Here is a 24,671-nt window from a genome sequence, read left to right on the forward strand (position 1 = left end):
CGTGGCGTTCTGAGAAGTGGGTGAGGGGAGGCACTGGGGGAGTGGCCGTGGGAAGCCTGCCAGAGAAAGGAGTAGTCTAGAGAGAGCTGGTGGGTGAGTAGACTATAGGAGGGGAGGTGGAGAGAGATGGACAGAGGATGTGAGAAAGGCAGCTGGGGTGGGTGTGTGCATACGGTGTGTGTGTGTGTGTGTGTGTGTGTGTGCAGGCACATGGTGGGGGAGGGGAGAATGTGAAGTGTGGAGAACGTGTGTGTGTGTGTGTGTGTAGGCACACAGGCGGGGAGTGTGGAGAGTATGTGTGTGTAAGAGAGTGAAGTCAAGGTATGAGTGCTCCCCACTACTCAGGGATGAGGGCCCAGTAGCTCCTCCCGAATAACAACCCTGATGCTCTGAGTCTTACAATTTGCATTTCCTCCCTTCCCCTCCCCACCCCACCCCTAACCACTGTGACAAAAATAAGACAGCACGTGTGAGGTTATTGGCCACAATGAGTAGGAGGCACCTTGGCAAGTAGCCCAGAGATCTGGGAGAAAGGCACATCGTTGGGCTTCAGAATGAATGTATCGGGCCAATGAATGAGTGAATAAAGGGGCACTGATGAGGACTTGCTTTATGAGTGAGTGAGTGTGTATGTGTGTGTGTGTGTAGTCCAGGGGTCCCTCTGCAGCCTGAGAATCCTGCCTCGGCTTTCTGACCCCAGGAGAGTCCAGAAGTTTGTGCCAGAGGTCCCAGAATCCTCACAGGGGTACCCCTGCCTCAACCCAGGAGACACCCCCTACCCCTCCTTCCAGGGAGGGGGCCCAGGAAGGGCGGGGACGCTGTCTAACCCCAGCAGCCTCCCCTGGGCAGGGGGCCCCACGCTGGGTGGAGCAGCCACACCTGTCTGAAGTTTCGAGGAAGAGGGCGGAAACTGCCACCCCTGCGGTCCTCCTGATAGGCTCAGCTGGCCCCTGCGGTCTGCCCATGGCAGTGGGTCCTGCACTGCCTCACTTCCCTAAATGAGCAATTTCACTTTTAAAAGCCCAGCTCCTGGTCTGCCTGGCTCAGTGACATGTCCTGCGTTGGCCTGTGCCCTGGCCTTAGATTCCCGGAGGGCTCTGGCCCTTTGTGGCTGGGTCTGTGATCACTCCGGCTGGATGGGGCCATGGCCCCCGTGGTGCTGCTGCTGTTGCTGCTGTTGCTGTGGCCACAGGGTTGCGTCTCAGGTGAGAGAAGGAGCGAGCTGGGCTGACGTAGGGGAGGGAGTGGTTATGTGGGCCCTCCAGCGTGGTCTTCTTTCGCTGCTTCTCCTTGCCCAGTGACCTCATTTCAAGTTTGGTGGGTTGGGGCTGGTTCAGCAGCTGTTGATCAGAGATCAGCAGGCGTGTTCTGTCCTCAAATTTGCTTCCTCACCCCAGCAAAGCCAGGCCAGGCCCCACAAGGTATGGAAAGCTCAGGGCCCTCTACCGTGGCCCTCTTATCTGCTGGGCACCTTCAGGGCCTGAACCTGCACCCTGAGTTAGCCTTCACTGGTTCTTGGCCTCTGTCGGGAAAGCTTTTCTTTTTCTGACAAGAGTCATTGCATCATGGAGCGCTTTGAACTCCCCTTTTCTCAGAATGCTGATGCCACATCCGGTCCCTGCTCCCCTGTTCTGAAGGTAACCTATCCCACCCCACTGCTGTGGAGGCTCCCAAGGGGCCTTGCCCATTCTTGCCTCCCTTGCTACGATGGCAACCAACTTACCACTTCCTGTTGAGTTCTGGGTGTAGTAGGAGTTGCCAAAACCCACTTTTCAGGTACTCCCCGCCTTCTCCCACAACCCTGCCTGAGTCTATTGGGGACACAGACCCTGTGTATCTAGCTCCCAGTCTAATGGAAGAGTCATGAGAGGGGTGTAAGATGCAAATGGACATGGCCCTTCCCTAAGCCACCCACCTCTGCCAACACCTGTTGGGCCCCTCTGTTTAGTTGACAGGTGACATTATGCTGCTCATACAGGTGTTCCCTGACCCACAGCCTTGCCCGGCTGTAGTGGCTGCTAGAATGGAAACTGGAACAGATCTGCGGGTTCCTGGGTCCTTGGCATCATAATAGCTCTCTCTGATTTCTCCATTGGGAAACTACTTGCAATTGGAGAAAACGGTGTGCACTGAGCCTTGGGTATCTACTAAGTTCAAGACAAGATCCTGGAGTGTAATCCTTACAGAAGCCTATGAGGAGGCCCATGTGATTCCCTCCGGACAGATAAAATAGCACAGAGGGTGAGGGAGCTGCCCACATTGTGGTGGTGCCGCCTGGGTTTATGCATATATACAGAGATAAATGTTGTTTGATTTACTTGAAAGGGTGACAGAAAAAGAGAGAGAGAGAGAGAGAGAGAGAGAGAGAGAGGCACAAGAGATCTTCTACCTGCTGGGTCACTTCTCAAATGGCTACAATAGCCAGAGCTGGGCCAGGCCAATGTGAGGAACCTGGAACTCCTTCTGGGTCTCTCATGTGGATGGCAGGGGACTTGGGCCACTTGGGGCATCTCTTACTACTTTCCCAGGCACATTAACTGTGAGCTGGGTTGGAAGCAGAGTAACCTTGATTTGCACTGGTGCTCCGATATGGGATGCTGGTGTTGCATGGCACTGAGGCCTGGAACCAGGGTGTTAACCCAACTCCTGTTTTTGATTCTACAATGTGTGTTTTGTATTCCATACCACTAGGGAGAGACTGTGTGTGTGTGTGTGTGTGTGTGTGCGCGCGCGCGCGTGTGTGTGCACACTTGTGAAAGGCTCTGGGATGGCAGTAGATAAGCGACTGATGAACTTGCAGTGGATAGACAGAGGGATCCCACCATAGCTGTCTCCTCTCTGTCCCCTGAGCCAAGTCGCTGCCCCTGTCCTGGTCTCTGCATGTCCTGGTCTCCCCACCAGATGGTAGATTACAGAGGGCAAGAGGCACATCTTGGGCACACAGAACAAGATGGTGCAGACAAACCATACGTAACTGTAGAATCTTCCAGTCCTGGTGTGTTGGAACATCCTAAGACCCACCTGTATCTGCACTGTCTTCACAAAGTTCCTAGAAAATGTTTTCTATGAGAAAGCTACGCATTGATTGTTTCCTCCCTTAGACTGGGAATTCCCTGTCTCCACCATCAGGTTGGGAGAGGCAGGGAAAGGCCTGTGACACCTGTGTCACAATGGGCACTGGCCACACAGGGTCTGTCTGTTCCCACCAGACCAGGGCGGAGGGGGTTCCCTAGGGCAGGGATGTACTTCCTCCCCAAAACTGCGAGTTCCGCCACAGCTGGGCCACATGCCCCCTTTCTCTCCCCGCACCACTATTTTCAAGTCCAAGCTGCCTTCCTCCTGTCTTGACGAGCTGCTGTCTCCCCAGGTCCTCCGGTCGACGTGTACACCAGAGTGCAGCACCGGGAGGGGGAGACGCTGTCCGTGCAGTGCTCCTACAAGGGACGCAAAAACCGTGTGGATGGCAAGGTCTGGTGCAAAATCAGGAGGAAGAAATGTGAGCCAGGGTTCACCCGGCTCTGGGTGAAGGGGCCCCGCTACTTGCTACAAGATGACGCCCGGGCCAGGGTGGTCAACATCACCATGCATGCCCTCAAGCAACAGGACTCAGGTCGATACTGGTGCATGCGTAACAGCTCTGGGATGCTGTACCCCATGATGGGAATCCAGCTGGAGGTGTCCCCAGGTGAGAACCTGCTGGGCACTGGGATGGATGGGTCAGCCTCCCTGCCCTGCAGGCCACAAACATCAAGCATCGTAACAATAGTAATCCACCAGTTTGGTGTGACACTTCCTCCCTTCTCTCCTTCTTCCATCCTTTCTTTTTTTTAAAGATTCATTTAGTTGGGACCCAGTACAGTAGCCCAGTGATGAAAGTCCTCTCCTTGCACACACCACCAGGATCCCAGATGGGTGCCGGTTTGTGTCCTGGATGCTCCACTTCCCATCCAGCTCCCTCTTTGTGATCTGGGAAAGCAGCAGAGGACAGCCCAAGCCCTTGGGACGCTGCACCTGCGTGGGAGACTCAGAGGAGGCTCCTGGCTTCAGAATGGCTCAGCTCTGGCCGTTGCGGCTGCTTGGGGAGTAAACCAGCAGATGGAAGATCTTCCTCTTCATCTCTCCTTCTCTCTGTAAATCTGACTTTCCAATACAAATAAATACATCTTTAAGAAAAAGATTAACTTAGTTGGAAGACAGAATAACAGAGATGATGAGGGCAGGGGAGAGAGAAAAGGATCCTCCAACTGTTGGTTCACTGCCTAACAGCCTGGGCTGGGACGAGCTGAAATCGAGAGCCCGGAACTCAATCTGGCTCTCCCACATGGGTGGCAGGTCTCCAAGTCCTTAGGCCATCTTATGTGGCTTTCTCAGGTGTGTTAGCAAAGAGCTGGATCAGAAATTAAGCAGCTGGGATTCAAACAGACAATCTTATATGGGACTTTTGAGTTTAACTGACAGCTTAACCCATTGAGCCACAATGCAGGACCTGCCAAAGGGTTTTCAAAGTGCTTTTACTGATTCTTTCCTGGGAATTACTGTCACTATTTAAAAAAAAAAAGATTAATTTATTTTTAGTTGAAAGGCAGAATTATAGAGAGGAGACAGAGAGAAAGATCTTCTGGCTACTGATTTACTCCCTAAATAGCAGCAATGGCTTGAGCTGAGCTGATCTGAAGCCAGAAGCCAGGAATCTCTGCTTGATTTCCCACATGGGTGCAGGGTCCCAAGGCTTTGGATCATCCTCTGCTGCTTTTGCAGGCCACAAGCAGGGAGCTGGATGGGAAGTAGAACAACTGGGACATGAACTGGCACCTATATGGGATGCCAGTGCTTAAGGGATGATGATTAGCCAATTGTGCCATTGTGCTGGGCCCTACTGTCACCATTTTGCAGATGAAAACCAGAAGACCTTAAATCACATGTATGGCCCCGTGTGATAGCCTGACAGCTAAAGTCCTCATGTTGCACATGTCAGGATCCCATATGGGCGCTGGTTCTAATCCCGGCAGCCCTGCTTCCCATCCAGCTCCCTGCTTGTGAACTGGGAAAGCAGTTGAGGACGGCCCAAAGCCTTGGGACTCTTCCCACATGAGAGGCCTGGTAGAGGCTCCTGGCTTTGGATTGGCTCAGTTCCAGCCATTGAGGCCACTTGGGGAGTGAATTATCAGATGAAAGATCTTCCTCTCTGTCTCTCCTCCTCTCTGTATATCTGACTTTCCAATAAAGAAAGATCTTTTAAAAAAAGTCACATATGGGGCCTTCATTTTGTCCTAGTGGGTGACTGCCTATGATCCTGGCAATCCATATGGGTGCTTGTTTGAATCCTGATTGCTCCTTTTCAACCCAGCTCATGCTAACGGCCTGGGGAAAGCAGTACAAAATGGCCCACGTGTTTGGGCTCCTGCCATCTATGTGGGTGACCCAGATGACAAGGGGGAAAAGAGGCAGACACAGGGCAGTGACAGGGGGCTAAGGGTTTCCTTCTGAGGTGATGAAAATGTTCTCGTGTTGATTGTAGAACACTGATTGCACATAGGACTTCGTCAAGATACGACAGCTGACTGAACTTTATACTATGAATGGGTACGTTTCATGGGATGTGAATTCTCCCTTGACTAAGTGTTTTAAAGAATCAAGAGGATATAAAACGTCTCCCTTGAGGAAGAGCAGAGAGAAGAACCAAGAACCAGGACATGAGCCCATGGCATTTTTTTTTATATTGTAAAATCTGTTTCACAATATAAAAAAAAATTCCATGGGCTCAGCAGAGAAAGATCTATCCACCAGTTCCCTCCCCAAATGGTCACAATAGCCAGAGCTGGGCCGTTCTGAGGCCAGGAACCAGGAGTTTCTTCCAGGTTTCCCAGGTGGAAGCCGGAGTTTGAGTATTTGGGCCATCATCTACTGCTTTTCCGGGCCATAAGCAGGGAGCTAGATGGGAAGTGAAGCAGCTAAGATATGAACTGGTGCCCATCTGGGATGATGGCACCAATTGGAGGATTAGCCTACTGAACCGTCATGCTGCTCCCTTCGCCCCAACCCCAGCATTTATAAGTCATGAAAAGAGTGAGGAGCTGGCGAAGGAGCCTGCAGCCATGCAACCAATTCCTGTGAGACTTATTACCCAGTCCTTGCTGCCCTGACCTCGGTTCTCCCAAGGTCTGGACTGGGGAGAATGCTCTTTCCTAAACGGGGGGCCCAGTCTCCTGCCTCCCCTCTCCAGTTCAGAAGTCGCATCGTAGCCATCTTTGTAAGGATGCCAATGTGAAATGGCTCTGTCTTCTCTTGTTTTCCCTACCATGCTGTGCCAGTTCTCCCCTGGCACCTCAGCAGGACCATCTGAGACAAGTTTAACTGCAGTGTTTTCCAGTTACTAGAATGCTCCTCCCCCCCAAAAGTTCCTCACCTCAATTCTAAACTCTTCTGGAACACAAGGTTGCCCAGGTGTCATGGCCCCAGGAACCTGTGGAAGAGGCTGCCTGCTGCTCGGCTTGGAGAGCCTCTTCATTGCCCCCTGCTGGCCGTCTCTCTCCTACGCACCTTAGTGAGTTGGGGTGGGAAGGAGGTGAAGGGAATGGTTGTGATGGAAGTGATCTGTGGATTGAGGCCAGCCCTCTAAGACCGCCCTGAGGTGGGTGTCCAGGAGCTGGCTCTGAGGCAGCCGGTTATGTGTCTTATCCGCTGCTGAGCGGGAGGCTGTGGCAGAGCCAGCACCAGGCCAGTCTCTTCCTCTGCCACCCACCTTATTCAGAGAGCTCAGGCTTGGTACAGTCCTCTCGGCAGACCAAGCTGCCCACCCCTTCTCTTCTCTCATCATCCATAGGCTTCTAGAAAAAAGCCAGCAGAGGACCGAGATGCTGGCTGAGATGTGCCTGAGGAAGATGCCTGTCCCTATCTTTACTGCTTTGTCTGGAATTTTGGGTCTTTGCTGCCTCCCTGCCTCATCTCTGGACTCTAATAGCTGACTATGTGGAGGTGGAATTGTCCTTCTGTTCCCCTTAGAGAAAATCTTTCGGCTGTCAGAAATGAGGAGGGTCTGGGAAGTGCCAGGAGAGATGGCGGTTGGGCAGGGCAGTGTCTACTGAAGAAGCAGCCTCTCCTTTCCTCACTACACCTGCCTCTTCCTTCCTAGCCAACCTCTCTGAGACATATCCACACCTGCCTGCCCAAAGTCCAAGAATATGACCCCAGGGGCCCGGCACGGTGGTCTAGCAGTTAAAGCCCTTGTGTTCAAAGTGCCAGGACCCCAGATGGGCGCCAATTCTAATCCTGGCAGCTTCACTTCCCATCCAGCTCCCTGCCTGTGGCCTGGGAAAGCAGTCAAGGATGACCCAAAGCCTTGGGACCCTGCACTTGCATGGGAGGCCTGGAGGAAATTCCTGGCTCCTGGCTCAGGATCAGCACAGCACTGGCTGTTGCGGTCACTATCTTCCTGTCTGTCTCTCTTCCTCTCTGTATATCTGACTTTGCAATAAAAATAAATAAATCTTAAAAAAAAAAGGACCCCGGCCCGAGAGGACAGTCCCTACCCCCAGTTTCCCATCTTAACAGCTGTCTGGGGGATGGAGGTGAGGAGGCAGGGACAGTACAAGATCTGTTCCTGGTCCTGAGACCTCCTTCAGTCTAACATGCTTCCCTCTTTGACCCCTCAGCCTCCACCACAGAGAGGAGCATCCCTCTGACGCGCCTGGACCACGTCCTCCAGAGCAGCGGTGTTGCCCCGATGACTCAAGCCCCCACATCAGACCCCAGGGCCTCCCTCACCTCCAGTGTGACAGTGCTCACCTCGGGACGGCTCACCGTGACCGGACTCCCACCCTCCTCTGTGGCCCAGACCACAAGGCCCAGCTCGGAGACAGGCCACGGCTCCACCGATGGCAGCATCACCACCGTGGGGCCTTGGAGGGCCATGGGGTCACGGACAGTGATGACCACAGCTCCCAGCAGTACTAGGGAGCGGTACTCTCCTGCCAGCCAGGCCCTGCTGCCCACCAAGCCCAGGCGCCTCAGCACCAGTTTGCCCACCACAGTAAAGTGTCAAAACAGACTGCCCTCCCTCAGGTACCTGCTGAAGGATGTGCGGGCGGATATGTGCCAGCTCTCAGTGCCTGAGCAAACCTGGAGGGGTTAGGAATCAGGAGCTTGGCGTGATTTGTTGCCCAGGCAGCAGAAGGAGACCGGAAGTGACGTGAAGGATGAGAGAGATGTAAAGGATGAGAGAGGAAGTGATGTAAGGATGGTCCTGGGGAAGAGGGTCAGGGGTGGGCAATGAGAGGATAGGGCCAGCCAAGGATGCGGCTTGGAGAATAGGAGCTCGGGGGTGGCAGGCCCTGAGATATGGTGATAGGGAGGGAGGAGAGATGAGGGGAAAGAAAGGAAGGTTCCCAGAAGCACTTGGTCACGCCCACGGACACTGCGCATGGGCGGGGCCTTGTCTAGTGTCAGACGCTCCCCCGCAGGGGAGGTAGTTAGATGCCACCTCGTGTTTGTCTTCTGTGGAAGGAGCCCGCCGTGTGTGTGTGTGTGTGTGTGTGTGTGTGTGGCCCAGAGGGCTGCGGGATGAGAGGAAAGCATCAAGCCAACAGGGGCACCTGAGTAGTGGGGGCCTGGAGCTGCACAGGCACGCTGGGAGGGGCTTCCTCAGCCATGGGCAGAGCGAGGGTCACCCAGAGGCCCCGCCCTCGCTGTGGACACGTTTTGGGCATTCATGGCAGAAGTGACTTTCCTCTGCCTGGGGCATCTTACCTTCAGCTCTGAGTTAGTGATTGTCTCTACCACAATCATGTCCCCAAGGAAGGAGGCCACGCTCCCAGGACTGACCCCTCGTGTGGGGCACACCGCGGCTGTGGTCATGGGTTGGTTCTCATCTCCTTCCCTCTGCCCCACTTCCTCAGGCAACAGGATCTTCATGTCACAGTGCTCGTGGTAGCCCTGACCTTCCTCCCAGCGCCCATGATGTTGATTGTGGTCTACGGGTTTTGGAAGAAGAGACACATGGGAAGTGAGTAGAACCCACCCCTCAGCATTTCAGGGCAGCGGTCCCAGCTGGTCAAGGGAGTGAGAGGGAGAGGCCAGGAAAGGGAGGAGCTGGAGGGACCAGAGGTGGAGCCAGGAGAGGGACTTTGCGGTGCTTAGAGTGGGGCAGGGTACCCGTCCTCAGTTCCCATTTTTCTCTGCAGGCTATAGCATTTGTCGCAACCCTGCCAGGCCCTGGAGGGCCCCGTCCAGAAGACCAGAACTCCTGCAGAAGCTAGCTTGGCTTGAGAATACATAACTGCAGTGGGAGCTCCTCCTGGAGGGGTCCCAGGAGGCTGGGGATGAGGGGAAATGTGCACAATGGCTGAGGTTGGAAGAACTCTGCAGGTGCTCTTGGACACCTTGTCCGGTCCCCATCCCTGGCCCCGCCAAGCCTTCTCCAGGGTTGCCAGGAGGGCTCAGCAACAGGCAACCTTCAGGGGGTCCTGCAGGACGTATCCCAGGGGTGCCGTGTGCTGCTCTAGCTGCCGTGCCCTGGGCTGAGGGCAGTGGAGCCCCCAAGATGCTGCTGACTGATGGAGAATGGCTCTCCTGATGCTCCATCCAAGGTGAGAGTGGGGCACAGCCGGAGCCGCCCTCTGCCCACCTGGAACCGTGGAGCCCTCAGCTTCCCCACATGGCATGCCTGCAGAGGAAGAAAGAGGGACTCAGGAGCCCCAGAGGCAGGAGTGTCCCCAGACCCTGTTGTGGAAGAGGAGAGGGACAGTGACTCGGAGCTGGGTTCATAGCAGGTAGGCACCTGTCAGTCTGGGTGTCCTGATGTCTTCTGCCCTGACTAAGGCTGCTGATCCCCCATGCCCAGGGAGCCTTCAGGGCACACCTTTCCACAGCTGCCTCCTGCTATGTGTGTCCCTCCCCTGTGGTGTGCCCCTCCTCAGATTGGGGGATCTCTCTCCCAGGCCACGCACCTGAGGTCACACGTCCGAGTTCCTGGAGGGAACTCTAGCTGAGTCCACGCTCCAGGCTTTCTGAGACCCTGGCCCTGGAATGAGGGGGATCACCCCACAGATGCTGGTGGGGAGGCCATGGTGCAGAGAAAAAGAGTTGGATCACTGTCCCACTCCCCAAGGGGCTCATTGACCCCTGGAAAGAGAGAGGACCCCACTTGTGACACAATGAAGGCAACTGGAACTGCCTGCCGCCTAGAAGACTGGCCTAGGTGAGAGCTGGGAGGGGAGGTGTTTAAGGAGCTCCTGGCTGGGGCTCCATGGCCCAAGTGTGAGCTCAGACCTAACCTCTGCTGCTCTGACCACTGGCCCAGCTGTCAGCAGTGAAGACGAAACCACCAACTGGATTCCGGCCCCCAGGCAAGGGTGTCCTTCAGCCTGCTGGAGTCATGGTTGGGGACAAAGATGACATGTGCACTTTGGTTGTGGGTTGGCAAGGGTCATATTCAGCAGAGAGACTCAACTAGGGTCTCAGTGGACGGCTGGTGTGGTCAATCCAGGATGAATACGGGGAGAGGAATAGGGGCTGGGGTCGTGCATGGGGACAGCCTGGAAGAGGTACTGCTTCCCTGTGTCCACGAGGGGGCAGTGGAGGCAAGACTCGAACTAGGAACTGACAGTTCCATACAGGACACACACACACACACACACACACACACACAGACACACACACACAGTGACATTTGTCCCTGGATGGCCAACAACTAGCCCCAGGAGCTCTTTTCACCACCTTAACTCTCCTGAGGAGAAAACCTCCATGAGAGCTCAGTGACAAGATATCCGGTGGGGAAGGAACCGGGGTGGGATCGGGGATGCCACCCTGTCACTGTGTGACCCTGAGCAAGTCACTAACCCTTTCTGGGCCTTGTTGTTCCTCCCTTGTGAAAGGGGGTGATAATAATTCCTACCTCTCGAGATTGTTCTCAGGATAAAATACAATGACCCGTGCTACTCGGCTAATGCCTGATTATTATCGCTTCGTGGTGATTTTCTGGTTCCGCTGTTTTCTGCGTTCTGTGCTTGAGAGCTTCAGGGGTTGGGGAGGGGGTCTTCCATCTCTTCTCTGTGTCTTTCATTCTCAACTGTTTTGGAGCAGCCTCTTTGATGAGGCCTTCTCGCCAGGGTAGGCTCATCTTGGTGCACCCTTGGCAAGCTATTGTCCCAATCTGGCTCTTGTTCTTGCTTTCTCACATCCATGGAAGGACAAGAGGAGGTGCCACAGTTGCCTGCACAGAGCTCAGCACTAAGGGAGTGCCAAGGAGCCACCCCCTCCCTCCACCTGCTCCCAGCTCCAAGTGGCGGGGGAGGAGGGGAAAGACACAGCAGGGCTGCCTACACCTCGGATCCAGCCCAGGGTCAGAAGCCACAGGTGCTCAAGGGCTTCAGGGATGGGAGCCCTGGGGCCAGCCAGGCAGGCAGGCTCCTTCGGCCTGTCCTCAGACCTTGTCACAAGAGGCTGGAGTCCTCTCCAGGCAGTCCGGCTTCTCCGGTCCACTCCTGCTTCCTGCTCTTCCCCTCCCCTAGGGGGTGGTTCCAGAGCACTTGAAACCCCTGTACCCATCTGAGAGTCTGTCCCGGGAATCTACCCTGGCATACTTCTCATGGGATCTTCTTTGTTGTGTGCCAACCGTGAGTATCTGGAGCTCACCCAAGATGATTATTTCAGATGTGTTTGATTGGTGGGATTGTGGTTGGGAGCTGGGGGTGCTCTGAGGCCAGGAATAGCCCCCCCACCCCCCGTTGTAGGGTCTTCAGGAAATTCATGGAGCAGGCATGTTATGCAAACTCTGTGTGTGGGTTTTCAAGCTTTTGCAGCAAAATAAACTTTTTGTTTCCTTTTCCATGAGATTTAAGAACACCTTTATGGGCCCAGTGTGGTAGCCTGGTGGCTAAAGTCCTCGCCTTGCATGCCCAGGATCCCATATGGGTGCTGCTGGTTCATGTCCCAGCTGCTCCATTTTCCATTCAGCTCTTTGGTTGTGGCTTGGGAAAGCAACCGCGTGGGAAACCCGGTAGAGGCTGGGGGCTTTGGATTAGCCCAGTTCTGGGTGTTGTGGCCACTTGGGGATGAAAGATCTTTCTTTCTCTCTGTCTCTCCTTCTCTCTGTAAATGCCTTTCCAATAAAAATAAATATGCCTTTAAAAATATACTTACTTATTAGAGAGATATCCATTCATATCCCCAAAGGCCACCAAGGATCCTGGGGACCAGGCCAAGGGCGGAGTGGAAGCTAGGAGCCAGAAACTCCATCCAGGCCTGCTAGGTCAGTTTTAGGAGCCCAAGTACTTGAGTTCTGTCATTGCTGCCCCTGGGGCATTAGCAGAGAGCTAAAGGTGGCTGCGGAGCCCCACCCCTTCCGGGGTGTTTTTTGAAAACCCCCAACCCGTCCTGGCATTCCCCTAGCCTTGCTGGGAACCCTCACTGCGCTCTTGCCCCTGGAAGGACATCTCCAGTTCCTTCCTCCTGTTCCCCTTCAGTCCCCTGCAAACTTCTGAGTTCTGGTGGCTGGTGACCAGTGGCACTCGGGGTTCTGGTCAGACTGGCTTTTCTTTCAGCCTTCACTTTCTGGGGCACAGCACGGACTGTGAAGGAAGTGGTAGAGCAGCTGGGAGAGAGAGTAGAAATGTTTCACCCTAGTTCTTTCTTGGAACTTCTCAGCTTTCCCCATCCCGACCTCAGTGGGAGGGAAGTGGCTTGCTGGAGACAGCAGGGGCTGGTCCAGAGGAGCCCAGGAGTGGTTCTAGAGTCCCCAGAGCCCCAGTTAGCCCAGCTGGATGCCAGCCCTCCTGCCGCTGGCTGCCTGCTTCTCCCCCAAAGAAACCTTTGCCTAGCTCAGCAGTTCACCCCCACTCTCTCCCCAGGGCCTGTCGGCTGCTTTGCTTTCCTCTTTATCCCCGAGCTCAGGAAAAGGCTCCATGGCTTGGGAGGCTATACACCTGCTGCTACCTGGCCTGCTGATGCTCCAGGCCTCAGGTGAGGAGGGCTGGGTAGGCGCTATGGAAGATGCCCTGAGGGGGCGGGGGCCTGAGGAGAGGGGCTCTCTTCACTGAGGGTTCACCCCTAGGTTCCTGGGGACAGATCCCAGAGATCCTGCAGAAACTGGAGGGCGAGGCCATCTCTGTGACATGCTACTACTCGGCTGAGCAGCACACGAAGCTGAAAACCTGGTGTAGGCAAACAGGGACCAACCTCTGCACCTTGCTGGTGGACAGTTCCCAGAGCTGGGCACAAGACCCCCGGTGCTCCCTACAGGATGACCACCACTCTGCCCACTTCATCGTCACCATGAAGAGGCTCACAGTGATGGACTCTGGTCTCTACTGGTGTGGTGTCTATGAGTCTTCTGGAGTATTCCCTCTCAGAACCATCCAGCTCATGGTGTCTCAAGGTGTGCGTGCTTTCCCTTCTTGGTTCCCCTTGGATTGGGGAGGGCGGGTTGTCTCTGGCTTGCTGAAGCCCCTGGGTGAGAGAGCTGGAGAGGATTCTGGAAATAAGGTATGTGGAGGGGAGCAGAGAAGGAGGCATGTGGCCCAGGGTCACCTAGAGAGTGATCTGAAATCTCCCCCATGCGTCAGCATAGCTGGCTCATCGTCCAGTCTTGGACATCCCTGTCCCTGACCTTGACCCTTTGCCTCTCACACAAGGGAACTAACTGGGTGTGAAGCTGAAAACCACGGACTGATAGGAGACAGGTGGAGAGGGAGGGAGATGGGATGCTGAGAGGCAATGCAAGATGTGTGGTGGCCTAGAGCTCCACGGGGGGCCTGGGTTCTTGTCTTGACCATGGACGTCTTGGTTATGGAGCCTAAGTGGATGCTTACAGCTACCACACATCTGAGGTTCCGTGTGGTCCTCCTGAATCCCCATGGAGTTGCAGAGTTGGTCCTGCATTTACGTGTGGTCCAGGCTGCAACCCCTGGATCCCTCCCTCAGGCTCAACCTGCCCAGCCTGTTGGTCAAATGGGCACTCGAGGGATTAACAGGTCAGTGCTTCACTGCCCAAGCGTTGGCTCCATGCCCATTCCTTGGAGGGCCCAGGGCTAGTCTAGGGTCTGGAACGGGGCCTTAAACCTTTGAAATCCCATTCCGTGCTGGAGGAGCCAGTAAGGCAGACTGTGAGTCAAGAGTGACACTGCAGGAGGCAGGGATATCACAGAAGCAAATGGACAGAGTCTTGGTGAGGGAACTCTCCTGGCACCAAGAAGGTCAAGGGAACGCTCCTGCATCAAGGGAGGACTCCTTGGAGGAGGTGTCACCACCTGACTTTGTGGCTGAGCGGGAGTTTATCCAGGGAAGACATGAAAGGCATGCGGTTACGGTGGAGGGAAGCATCAGAGATTAAAAATGTGACATGTTCAGAAACAGCAGCAGCAAAAGGGATGGCACAGCTGACCTAACATGCAGGTGACAATGTGGTTTGCCATACAGAGCTCCCGGCACGGTGGCCCTTCCTGCCCTCAGTATGGTTGCTGTGCCTCCTGCAGGTGCTGCGACCCTGCCCAGAGCTCACCCCTGGTCTAGGGCCCCAGGTGGCCGCCTGCTCCCGGGGTTGGGGACTGGAAGTGGGAAGCCCTGGGGTGTGGGTGAGCAGAGGGCTGCTCCATTCACTTTTGTCTCTTCCAGCTCCCGTCCCATCCTCCACCAGGAATGCCTGGAAGACCATAGCCCTGGCTTCTACCAGCAGCCCTGTCAATGCCAGGTACTGTTGCACACCCTCCAGTTCCCGAGCCTTTCTTTTATTGTACCCTCTGCCAATCAAGATCAGATACCGCCCACTACTGCTGTACCTGGCTCGTGCAGGATGAAACAGGGTCATACTGGCCACTTTGCCTGAACGAACCTTAGCTTTGGCACCTGCAGTGATGTTCCCACCTTACAGGGGGCTGTTTGTTCTGGCCTGTTATCATCTGGATTGTTCAGATTGTTCTTGGCTGAAGGACAGTGTCCGTGCTTTTTGGGATGTTTGGCAGCATCCCTGGCCTTTGTCAGGTGTATAAACCTCCTGCTGACACCTGGGTGTGGTGACCCAAAGGGTCTCCCGGTACCGTTGGGATGAGGCCGCTCTCGTGTGGACGTTCAGGCTTGGAAGGTGTTTGTGAGGGCTCAGAGAGCCTAGAGCCATAGCATCCGGCTGCTACATCTCAGTGAGAGCAGCAGAGCTTGGTAGGCACCCTTGGTAGGTCCTGCCTCCTGTGTGCCCAGCTTTCTTCTTCATACCTGCCCAATCATTTCCAGGCCCCAGACTCTGGGCAGGGCAATCTCTTTCTTGCCCTCCCCCTCTTCATTCACCTTCATCTCAGATCACAAACTCCGCCTCTGGCATGCCATTGTTCCTTTAAGCAGATGCTAAGTGGTGCCAGTAGCCTGAGCTGAGAGGTGTCTCTAGAACTGATCCCCCAACTGAAATGCCCCAGAAACGTCCCCTAGGAGCTTGTGACAGGGTGGCAGGATGTCGCCCTGGGTGTTTTTCCTTTGCCTAACACAGAATGCCAGAAATGTGCCTCTTACCTGCAGTGAAGTATGGTGACTCCTCTGAGAACCACCTGCAGCCCACAGCAGGGATGCACGAAGGAGCTGGGACAAGGGTGCTGGCGAGGAGTAACTGCAAGCCCTGTCACGGAGTCCCAGGAGGGATGGATGTTAAGGGACAGAAGTCAGAAAAGGGAAGGCATGAAGACTTGTGATATCACAGCATAGTCATCTTCCAGAGAATGGAAACTAGCCCAAGGCAGCACCGGCCGCTGTGGCCACGTGGTGATCAGGCGGGGAGAGGGGCAAGGCTCTGGGGAGAGGCTGGAAGCTGTGGTGGGGTGTCTGTGGGTGGGTGTCTGTGGCTGTGAGAGTGACAACCACAGCAGGGAAGGTTCTCCAGGCAGGAGGTGATGCTGGCTGGCTCCACCCGTCCTCACCACCAGCCCGACCCTTCTTCCCAAGGCCCCCTGACAGTGGGAAGTCTGTGCTGTCGGGTGTGGTGGTGACCGTCCTGCTGCTGCTGCTGGCTCTCCTTGTGGTCCTGGGTCTCAGAAAAAAGCAGAAAAGAACCAGGAAAGGTGAGCCCCTGCCTTGCTCTGAGCAGACCACTTGGTACTCAGTCGGGAGTTGGGGGGTGGGAAACCCAGGCTCTGGGGTTCTGGGAGCTCTCTTCCCCTCTACCCAGCAGATGGGGTGTGTGTGTGTGTGTGTATGTGTGTGTGTGTGTGTGTGTGTGTGTGTGTGTGTGTGTGTGTGTGGTTGGCTCCCACAGGTAGACCAGTTGTCTTGTGATGCTGGCGCTTAGCACACCCAAAGTCAGTTCAGTTCAATGTTAAACGGGCCTAAACCTAGGTACACTGCTGTCCACTTACAGTCTTATGGATTTTTGCCATAATTTTTGATTTTTGAATGAGGATTTAAAGAAAAAATTATGTAAAGAGGGCTGTTTGGTCTAGCAGTTTAAACACCAATAAAAATGTGTGTGTGCCATACTGCAGTGCCTAGGGCTGAGCCCTGCTGCACTCCCAGCTCCAGCTTTCTGCTAACACACATCCTGGGAGGAGGCAGGTGATGGCGCAAGGGCTTCGGTTCCTGCCACCCGTGTGGGAGACGTGGGTTGAGTTCCAGGACCCCGGCTTGGGCTTGATCCTGCCCTGGCTTCTATGGGAACTTGAGGAGTGGACTGGCTGATGGAAGATGTTGCTTGCTTTGTGTTTCTTTTCTGCTTCTCAAAGCATAATTAAAACTTTAAAATTCATAAAGGATAAACATAATATTGTTATTGTCAATATCTTTGTATAATTCATGGTATTTTCATTTCTGCATTTGGATAGTTTATTTGGAGGGGGAGAGCAAAATTCCATCTGCTGGTTTGCTCCCCACATGCCTACAACAGCTGGGACTGGACCAGGTGGAGCCAGGAGCCTGGAGCTCAATTCAGGCCTTTCTTTCTTTTCTTTATAACATTATTCATTTTTTTTTAAATTGGAAAGTCAGATGTACAGAGAGGAGGAAAGAAACAGAAAGGAAGATCATCTGTCTGATGATTCACTCCCCAAATAACCGCAACAGACAAATCTGAGCCCATCTGAAGCCAGGAGCCAGGAGCCCTTCCAGGTCTCCCACACGGGTGCAAGGTTCCAAGGCTTTGGGCCGTCCTCAACTGCTTTTCCAGGCCACAAGCAGGGTGCTGGATGGGAAACAAAGCAACCAGGAGTTGGATTGGTGCCCTTGCAGGATGCTGGCACTGCAACCAACAGCTTAATTCACTATACTGCAATTCCAGCCCTAGCAGTATTGTTTTACTCATTGCTGCCATAGAAAAATGTGAAGGCCTTGAAGTATCAGGGGTAACACGGGGAGCTGTAGGTCAAAGAGTAGAAAACAGGAAATGTGCAGGATGAACAAGCAGAAGGGCCTAACTTGCAACATGAGGTGGATGATAGTGTTCTGTGTTCAGGGTCTTTGCTAAACGAATAGGTTAGAATTGCTTTTGTCACAAGAGGAGAAATGAGAACCAGATGAGATGAGGACTATGTTCACTTACTCCAAAGGGTTGCATAATCCTACAAAATCACGTTATACACATTCAATATACACAGTGCAATTTAAAAATTAAGCAAGAAAAAACAAAAGAATGTCCTCCTAAAAGCACTTCAAGGACTTTTTCAAGGTGTTTTTTTTTTTAAGTTTTGGCATTAATCGTGTGTGAAGTCTATAGCACTTTGTACAAGGTTTTTCAGATCAGTCTCTCCAACAATTACTAATTGATTCAAATGGAAGAGACAAGAAGAGAGAGACGGGCAGAGCATTCTTGTTTGTTGGTTCTTGCAGCCAGGCTGACAAGCCCTGGATCCCAGTTTGCATCTCTCCTTTGTGGCAGCAGTCCAAGCCCTTGAGCCATCCCCTGCTGCTTCCAGGGGCACATTAGCAGGAGGCTGGAGAAGAAGCAGAGGCGCTGGGACTGGAACCAGGCGCTTTCCTATGGGGCGCTGGTGTCCCAGTCAGTGTCTTAAGCACTGTGCCAAGCGCCTGCCCCAGTTAGTCCCTGTGGATGAATCCTACATATTTTCTCACTTTTATTCTTACTGACCTTGGCTTGGTGTCTGTGTCCTATGTGTGTGTGTTAACCATATGCCTTAAGGGTGTTTCAATCAACAACGTGATTGAAATGTGTTGAATGAAAAATAATTATGCTGGACCTCATAGGCTTTAATTTTTCAAGCAATCAAAACCCCCAGGAGGAGGGGATTGTACAGTTTGTGTACCTATTTTTTTTTTCAAATGACATCCAATAGATTTAGTAGATCCCAATAACCTTTTAGTAGAGCAACCAAGTAGAAGAGACAAATGCTTTGTGCGTTCTTTATTGAGGTTCGATTTCTAGAGCATACATGCGAATGCACGGGTGTGAGAATACTTGGAATCGTAACATCGGCTGTGTTTTTTTGCCTTAAGAGTCCTGCTTCAAAACTGAAACGCATAACTCCTGTATGGCTAAGGAGGTTGATCTTTGAATCGGAGGTCTAAGTTTGGGACCTTCAGGCACCTTGAATGAAGCTCTCTTATTTTATGCAAACCAACCTTGGCAGTTTGTTACTTTACCTCTAGCTTCCCAGGACACTATGTGGGGCACTTGGGTCTGTCCCCAAGCAGGAGCAGGACCTTCTGCCCAGCCAGGACCTTAACTTGTCTGCCTTATCTCCATTGGAGGCAGAGACCTCCACCCTAAGCTGACTCTGTGTTCTTGGCAGGTAAAGATGGAGCCCTGGATGTCTGCAGCCTTTCAGTGCTGAAGGAGCCCACCGTGAGTAGGCCTGGCTCATCCCTGGGACCCAGAGAATCACAGCTTGGCTGTGAGCATGCGCTCTTGCTGCTTTCTGCTGACTTCCCAGCCTCTGCGTACTGTCTCTAGCTGCTCTAGACCTTGGTACACAGTGCTGACTGAGCATGCCCCTGCTGCCTCGTGGCCTGAGTGCTTCCTTTTCCCCATTTCTCAGTTCAGTTCTGAGAGGGAGAGAGAGTTAGTTAGTGGGTCAAGCCCCAGACCAGCACTTCCACAGCAGGCAGCGCTTCATATCTCACAGGTCATGGGCCAGTCAGAGGGTCTTGTCCACTGGTGGGAACAGACATCACACGGCAAGTGACATGTTCAGTGAGTCCTGGGGCTGTATGGTTTCCCTTGGGTGAAAAGCTGAGATTCGGGAAATCACAAAACCAGAGGATGAAAAGGATCCAAAGTCATCCAGTCAACTCTGCCACCTGCTCACGAGGGGCTGCTGGGATCATCACCTACCATCCCTGTCAAATGCTCTTAAAGGGAAAGGTAGATATCAAAGAGCAGAGAGGAGCCATCCACTGATTCACTCCCTAAGTGGTTGCCAATGACCAGGGTTGAGCTGATCCAAAGCCAGGAGCCAGGAGATTCTTCTGAGTCTCCCATGTAGGTGCAGGGTCCCAAGGCTTTGGGCTGTCCTTGACTGCTTTCCCAGGCCACAAGCAGGGAGTTGGATGGGAAGTGGAGCTGGGATATGAACCAGCACCTATATGGGATCCTGGCAAGTGCAAGGCGAGGACTTTAGCCACTAGGCTACCATGCAGAGCCCATCAAATGTCCTTACTTAGTGCAACCCACACCTGAGAGTGTGTAGAGTGCTGATTCAGACAGGTGGCTAGGGCTGGCCTTGTGCTTTAGCAGGTCAAGCTGCTGCCTGCCAAGCTAGCATCCCATCTGGGTGCCAGTTTGTTTCTGGGCTGCTCCACTTTTGATGCAACGCCCTTCTAACGGCCTGTGGAAAGGAGTAGAAATGGCCCAAATTCTTGGGCGCCTGCACCCACATGGGAAACCTGGATGTAACTCCTGATTCTTGACTTTGACCTGGCTGAGTGTTGGCCATTGAGGTCATCTAGGGAGTAAACTAGAACATGGAAGGTCTCTCTCTCTCTCTCTCTCTCTGTAACTCTGCCTTTCAAAGTAAATAAATAAATCTATTTTAAAAATAAGAAAACAGTTTGCTGCCCTCCCCCCAGATTGTTTTACTAGATCTGGGGTGGAACCCAATTCCATGTTTCAAACAAGTTTCCAGGAGTATCAAAGCTTTTAGTCCTAGTATATTATATTTTCATTTTTAATGTTAAAATGCATTTATTCATTTTACTTGAAAGGGAGAATAAGAAAGAGACAGAGACAAGTATAGATCTTATATCTGCTGGTTCACTCCCCCAAGTGTAATAGCCAGGAATGGGGCCCCGACGGAAGCCAGGAGCAAAAAAACTCAAGCTGGGTTTCCCATATAGGTGACAGGGACCAAGTACTTGAGCCATCCTCTGCTGCGTTAAAGGATGTCTGGAACTGGAAGTGGAGCTGGGACTCAAACTCAGGTGCATTCATAGGAACTGTGGGCATTCCCAGGCTGCGTCTTCACTGATGTGCCAGACACCCCAGGTCATTGTTAGACATGCCTGTGATGGTGATGTTATTGCCTTGGGAATCACCTCTTTCCACAGTCTTTGCAGACTCGACACCTTGTCCCACATTGCATCTCTCACCCCATCCTCTACCAGCTATAGACACCTAGAAGGTGAGCACACAGCTTGTGTCTGCCTTTCTTGATTTCTAGGGCGCTGATCAGCAGCCGACCTATGAGGAGCTCACAGAAGCCATCCACTACGCCTCACTCACTCACTTAAGCCCTGAGGATCCCCTCTATGCCAACATCTACTGCACCATGAAGCCCGCCCGAGACCTCATCCTGTCTGTGGAATACACCAGTGTGAAGAGGAGCAAATCTCCAGGTCCCCAGACCCGCTGCCTGAGACCAAGTGCCTGGGAATCACAGGCAGAATTTCCTGACCAGTGACTGAATGCCTGCCACCTGCTCAGGAGGTGCTAAGCTCATTTGCCAGCCTTGGAGTGCCTTCTAGTGGCAAAGACTGCTACAAATGATGAGGGAGCAGAGGGCTGAGCAGCAAAGCCAAGCAGAGTCCTAACTAGGCAAGGACTGGAGCCTGGGGCCACGGCTGTGATGGGCAGACTTTGCAGTGGTGGGGTGGGGGGTTGTGATTTTCTGGACACCTGCTCCGTCCCCTTCCTTCCAGGGCCAAGAAGAAGGGAGTGCTACTGGAACTGAATCCAACCGGATGGCGGGGTCTGGGACCCAGTGCTTCTGAGTAACCCAGCACTGAGACTGTCACTTCCTTCCTGACCCAAGGCTGTGAAATCCTGAGGGATTGTGCAAGTTCCTCTATCACAGCCTCTCTTTGAGAAGCCCCAACCCTAGCCGTCCTTGTGAGACGTCCAAACTAGGCTGAGATATGCTGCCCATTCCTGCTCCTTCTGCGTCTCCTGGAAAGGCAGATAGACAGAAAGATCTTCTGTCTGCTGGTTCGTTACATTAGTTTCCTGCCTCATATTTTACAAAGGAATAAACTCCAGGAGGGTGGTCAACCTCAATATGAACAGTCAAACAAAAAAGTGTTTAGAGCGAAGTAGGAGTTTTTAGGACATCAGGGTGTAGAAAGATGATTAAGTAAGACCTCGAAAGCACATGCCATAAAGAGTAAAACATGTAACCTGTTCAACTCCATTAAAAGGAGAAACTTGGGGGCCTGGCGTAATGGCTCAATTGGCTAATCTTCCTCTTGCAAATCCTGGAATCCAATATGGGTTCATGTTCTAGCTGCTCCACTTCCCATCCAGCTCCTTGCTTGTGGCCTGGGAAAGCAATGAAGGACGGCCCAAAACCTTGGGACCCTGCACCTGCATGGGAGACCCGGAAGCTCCTGGCTTCTGCTCAGCTTCAGCCACTGTGATCATTTCAAGAATGAATCAGTGGATGGAAGATCCTTCTCTCTATCTCTCCCTCTCTCTGTAAATCGGCCTTTTCAATAAAAATAAACAAATCTTTTAAAAAGTCTAAACAGGAACTGATGTGAACATAGCCCATGGACCTGTAACTTGAAGACCTGGGAGTGACACTGAGGAGATAGCGTGGGGCTGCCACCACCAAGCTGGAGAAGAGATGAGAGCCAGGAGGATGGCAGAGACATGGAGGTAGGTGTGGGAGAGAGAAGGTGAGAGGCAGGGAGATGGTGAGTTGTAGAACTGTCCAGCCTGTGTGAGCAAGGCAAGGCAGATGGCCAGAGAGTGATGGTGGAAGAGAAGGTAGAAGAGAAAACCCATCTGGGAGGAAGATGGAGAGTTTAGACTGAAGTAATCACTTCCTGTGAACCTGCAGGACAAGCTAAGCTGGGGAGTTCAGAGCCAGATGAGCGACTAGGACCCAGAGGAGGAGGGAAGGACTCTGACGCTGAGCATATAAATCCTTTAGATGCTGAGCAGAAGAGGATTTAAGGAAGAAGATAGGATCCTAAGGGATCCTGGTAGGGGAAAGCCTGCATCCCACAGTGCACATGCTAGGGTAAGCCAGGTGCCGCGAGGAAACCCCTAAGAAAGCTTCTTTCTCCCTTCCAGTCCCGTACTATACAGTTAGCCAAGAAAGCATGCACGGATCCCAGGACTCATTCCTTGTAGGTAGCGAGCTCTGTTTTCCCGCAGAGCGTTAGAGATTTTGTGGCTCCCCTACTTGGGCAGCAAAAGCGTCCGGAGATGGCACAGGCAGTTGTTCTGGGCCAGACCAGCAGGTGGCAGTAAGACCCCAATAGAGGAGGAAACAGGGTGGGTTAGAGACTCCTAAATTCAGGAGGACACCCAAAGGTAAGCTGGCCACTTCCCTGGGGAAGTTTTCCTAGCTGCTCCATTGTCTTCGTCTGGCTGATTTCCTCTTCCTTGTCCACTTGCTGCAATGATCCGACGTATAACCCACGCACAATCAGGACTTTGGTGGGGTCCTGTCTCTTACAGAGTAGCGTTGTAGAAAAACCAGGCTGACACCAACCAAACTGAAGTCAGATTACAGCTGTCGGTATGGAAAGCCGCCCCAGGGAACTAAAATAAAATACACAAGCTTGACATATTTCCTAAAGTATTGGAAATCTCCCCCCGGCAGCTGTGCCCCTCTGGGGCAGGTGGATGGACTGGGAGAAACTGCCTGTGGCTTGCAGCTCGAGATTTATATAATGAGTAATGATTGATGTCACTGTTGGATGTCATTTACTTAATAAGCATCATTACATATTGAATCGTAATTCAATGCATAGTCCTTTTTAGATGAGTGGATGTATATTTTGAAGCCTTATTTTTATTTATTTGAAAGGCAGAGAGTAACAGGGAGAGAAAACTCCCACTGACCCAGGCAGGGCCAGGCTGAAGCCAGGAGTTTGCAACTCCATCTGGGTACCCCACATGCATGTAGGGACCCAAGGACTTGGGCCACCTTCCACTGCTTTCCTAGGCCATTAGCAGGAACTAGATTGGAAGTAGAGGAGCTAGGAATGGAACCTGTGTCTGTATGAGATGCTGATGTTGCAGATGTTGGCTTTTAACTCACGACACCACAATGTCTGCCTGGAGTTAATGCTACTAAAACAAAATTTTTAATGTGTTGCTTAAAAAGTCTTGGAAAATCGATTAAATTTTGCATCCACCAATTTTCTTTAAGGATTATTTTTGCTTTCTAGACTAACTCAGGTTCAGACTCCAGAATTCTTGTTGGCATTCCCTAAATTTAGAGTAGCTTTTTAAAGGGTTCCTATTTGACGCTGGTCTCAGGATTCAGTTCCTTGTTTGGTACGCAGCCTCAGCCTGTTGCGGGTGTAAAGGGGAGGGCTGTGGTCGGCTGGACTGGCTTCAACATGGAGGGAGCAGCGCCACCACCTGTACGGTCGGTGGTGATGCTAGCGTTGAGAAACTGCACCTCCACGGGGGAGCAACTTTCCGATAATCCTGTTTCTTTTTTTTGACACTACATGCTTGTTTCGTGGGAGCACCAGTCTTCAGCTCGCAGGTCTCTCAAAGCCTGGATCCCCACTTCCCCCCAGACAACAGGCATCTTGACTTCTCAACTCCCACTAGGACCCTAAGTCCAGAGGCGTCCTTGCAGTGAGCTGGCTTGGCCACGTATCCACAGAAGGAGAACAACCATTGTCCCAGCCACACGAAAGCATAGAAGAGGGAGGAGAAAAGAAATGTGCATTTCTCCCCTCATCTGCCTGACTCTTACGAATGTCTCCCTTAGACTAGGCCCAGCAGAAAGCAGAGGGCTGGGGATTTGGAAAGTAGGGCCAGGGACAGTGGGGCTCAGTCTCCCAGGAGAGGACAGGGTATAAGTCAGGGGGTGAGGACTGACCTAGAGAAGATGCAACATGATGGTCAAGATTCTCACGGCAGCAGGAGTGCCCAGTGGCTGACAGAGGAGGCCGTGTGGGACTTTTTAGGGAACAGACCAAAAAGCCTGGGTAAAAAGCTGAGAGGAAGCCAACTTGTTTTCTACCCTACACTCACTTCTGGTTGCTTTCCTTGAATGTATGTGTGTGTGTGAGTGTGTGCGTGTATCCCATGCACACACCAATTTTTTTGCCACACGAGGCTGAGTGTCTCACAGTTCAACCCTGACATTCTCTTTGGGGACAGCACCCGATCCTATAGGTACCAGCTGCGGGCCTTGGGTTGTGACCTTGAGTTCAGATCGACTGGAAAGGTTCCCATGATGCTCTTGTTAGACATTTTTTGACAGTCTGGTTAATTTACTGGTGTGGCTCTCATAGAACTCGGGGAAACACCAAGTCTTAGGCATTTGCTTTCGAGGGAAGAATAT

General features: G+C 52.7%; 2 protein-coding genes across 3 annotated transcripts; both read left to right on the plus strand.

Annotated features, from left to right (window-relative positions):
- Nucleotides 1–921: 921 nt before the first annotated feature.
- LOC121167148 (trem-like transcript 2 protein) lies at nucleotides 922–10,930 on the plus strand. The gene is made up of 5 exons (XM_040996530.1): nucleotides 922–1,205; nucleotides 3,368–3,685; nucleotides 7,653–8,061; nucleotides 8,895–9,001; nucleotides 9,180–10,930. Exons 1-5 carry the CDS (start codon nucleotides 1,145–1,147, stop codon nucleotides 9,272–9,274), a joined length of 990 nt encoding a protein of 329 aa, XP_040852464.1. The 5' UTR covers nucleotides 922–1,144; the 3' UTR covers nucleotides 9,275–10,930.
- LOC121167149 (trem-like transcript 4 protein) lies at nucleotides 9,679–23,280 on the plus strand. 2 transcript variants are annotated; one of them, XM_040996531.1, is made up of 8 exons: nucleotides 9,679–9,767; nucleotides 12,846–12,957; nucleotides 13,049–13,372; nucleotides 14,608–14,683; nucleotides 15,919–16,034; nucleotides 18,711–18,763; nucleotides 20,577–20,739; nucleotides 22,200–23,280. In XM_040996531.1, the coding sequence occupies exons 2-8, from the start codon at nucleotides 12,900–12,902 to the stop codon at nucleotides 22,307–22,309; spliced, it is 900 nt and encodes a 299-aa protein (XP_040852465.1). In that variant the 5' UTR covers nucleotides 9,679–9,767; nucleotides 12,846–12,899; the 3' UTR covers nucleotides 22,310–23,280. The 2 variants fall into 2 exon arrangements, with proteins under 2 accessions (XP_040852465.1, XP_040852466.1); XM_040996532.1 differs by lacking the exons at nucleotides 9,679–9,767; nucleotides 22,200–23,280 and adding an exon at nucleotides 11,022–11,612 and having other exon boundaries at nucleotides 20,577–21,303.
- Nucleotides 23,281–24,671: the final 1,391 nt, after the last annotated feature.

Source organism: Ochotona curzoniae, unplaced genomic scaffold (genome assembly GCF_017591425.1).
Source record: "Ochotona curzoniae isolate NIBS_2020 unplaced genomic scaffold, NIBS_Ocur_1.0 patch341, whole genome shotgun sequence".
Classification (NCBI taxonomy): domain Eukaryota; kingdom Metazoa; phylum Chordata; class Mammalia; order Lagomorpha; family Ochotonidae; genus Ochotona; species Ochotona curzoniae.